Source organism: Nicotiana attenuata, unplaced genomic scaffold, assembly GCF_001879085.1.
Source record: "Nicotiana attenuata strain UT unplaced genomic scaffold, NIATTr2, whole genome shotgun sequence".
In the NCBI taxonomy this organism is placed as follows: Eukaryota; Viridiplantae; Streptophyta; class Magnoliopsida; order Solanales; family Solanaceae; genus Nicotiana; species Nicotiana attenuata.
In genome coordinates, this window is record NW_017688891.1 from 3887 (window position 1) to 5906 (window position 2020).

Here is a 2020-nt window from a genome sequence, read left to right on the forward strand (position 1 = left end):
ACCATCCGATAGATGAGAAACAAAGGAACTGGATCCCGATTCGAGATCTTCGAGTTCCATCGGCCTGATATGCCGCTTTGGCTTGTTTATGCGTGGCTGCTTCTTCACCACTATAGATAGGAGAGAGAAGGAAAAAATATACCCATCTTATGGGAAGAGAAAACACCATTGTAAGTCATTCAATTATGTGGTTATATGAAAGTCCTTTCATTCTTCAGAGTCATAATCAAACTATTCTATATTGACTGTTACAACATTGCAACTTCATAATTGAAAGAAACAGTACACTTATAATACTAAATTTGTGCAGAATTTACGCTTATGCACAATTGTTTTTTGCTTTAAACATAAATGCACTCACTCCGTTGAGAGGATGCTGATGTTCTGCTGTGCAAATTCGCACCTTCTTTGTGCAGTGATTAGTGAAATACCATCTTGTCAAAAGGAAAAAAAATGTCAATGTAAACCATCATTCTTTATATGGACTTTGGATCAAATTACTAATTCTGTTTTACACCCGCATAAGCTGAGCTAAAGAGTACCACAATACTAACCAATAATACTACTAATAAGAATGACTAATGCAGGTGAACAAGTATGATGATGCTTGGAAAAAGCAATGGTACGGAGCGGGACTATTCTACGAGGGCGGAGAACAAGTGGAAGTTGATGTGTTCAAAAAACTGGAGAAGCGAAAAGTTTTGAGCACTGTGGAGAAAGCTGGGCTTCTATCAAAGGCTGAAGAACTAGGCTTTACGCTGTCCTCCATAGAGAGGTTAGGAGTATTTTCAAAGGCCGAAGAACTGGGGCTGCTCAGTTTGCTGGAGAAGGCAGCGAGTTTCTCGCCTTCTGCTCTGGCATCGGCGGCGCTCCCTATTTTAGTGGCGGCTATACTAGCAATCGTGTTGATACCTGATGATTCCGCGGGTCTTGTGGCGGTCCAGGCCGTTTTGGCTGGAGCACTCGGGTTGGGAGCTGTCGGGTTGTTAGTTGGGTCAGTTGTTTTGGATGGGTTGCAGGAGGCTGATTGACCATCGTGTATATCCAACCTCACTTGAAAACTACCCAAAAAACGGAAAAGAAAGGAACCAATTCCTGAAAACGTCAAATAAAAGGGATATTTTTATGCTTCTTACTTTTTAGCTGTGACTGTGAGATTCATATCGTCTGTGTCAATTTATTTGGAATTTTGGTGTAGTTATTGTTGCTGTACGTTCTAGCTGTTACATGCCTTACTTGACATTAGATTTGTGTTGAAACTTGAAACTAAACCAATTCTTAAGGTTACGCTCTTGAATAATTTTTGTAGTTATTGTATGTGAAGCAGTATAATTAATCAAATCCTTGTTCCTGCACGACTCTGAAACATTAGTACAAATTTCTGAATTTACTAAAAATTGATTTTGGCTTGCTTTGTTTATGAACTAAACAGGCTAAAACCCACCACAAGCTACGTACAAAACGTAATAGGACGAATAACTCGGTGAGTTGAAGGAAGAAAAAAATTTCGGGGAGAAGAATTAACGCACGTCAGTGCAAGAAAAAAAGGAAAAAGTAATGATTCTACGGAGATGCGGGGTATCGATCCCCGTACCTCCATGCTAAGCGAGCGCTCTACCATCTGAGCTACATCCCCATGGTGTTGCTATTCGCAACCACTTGCAAAATAAACTTGTCAGAAAGTTTCCCTCTTCGCCTCCTTTGTTATCGTCCATATACCCGAACCCAAGGTGTACGCATGGGTGCAGCGTGCGCAGGTAGATTGATCTTTCATGAACTTGGCTTCGATTCTAATGAACTAATGATGCGTTAAAGCATTTGATGTACTTTTAAGTACTCATAACTGTGCAAATTTTGTGTTCCAAATTGCTTTCCATGCGTATGTTGAATGTCTCGGTGATTCTCATGGTCAAAGTTCCCCGGGCATGAGGACTGGGTTCTATATGTAGCATCTATTCAAGCTTCAAAGTAGTGCGGCATAATGACCGCAAGGTAAACCAAGCAATAGACAATGATTGAA

At 40.6% G+C, this 2020-nt stretch overlaps 1 protein-coding gene across 1 annotated transcript; it reads left to right on the top strand.

Annotated features, from left to right (window-relative positions):
- Positions 1-551: 551 nt before the first annotated feature.
- Positions 552-1323, top strand: LOC109222366. Its single transcript, XM_019386731.1, has one exon. It carries the CDS (start codon positions 582-584, stop codon positions 1029-1031), a length of 450 nt encoding a protein of 149 aa, XP_019242276.1. The 5' UTR covers positions 552-581; the 3' UTR covers positions 1032-1323.
- The last annotated feature ends 697 nt before the right edge of the window (positions 1324-2020 follow it).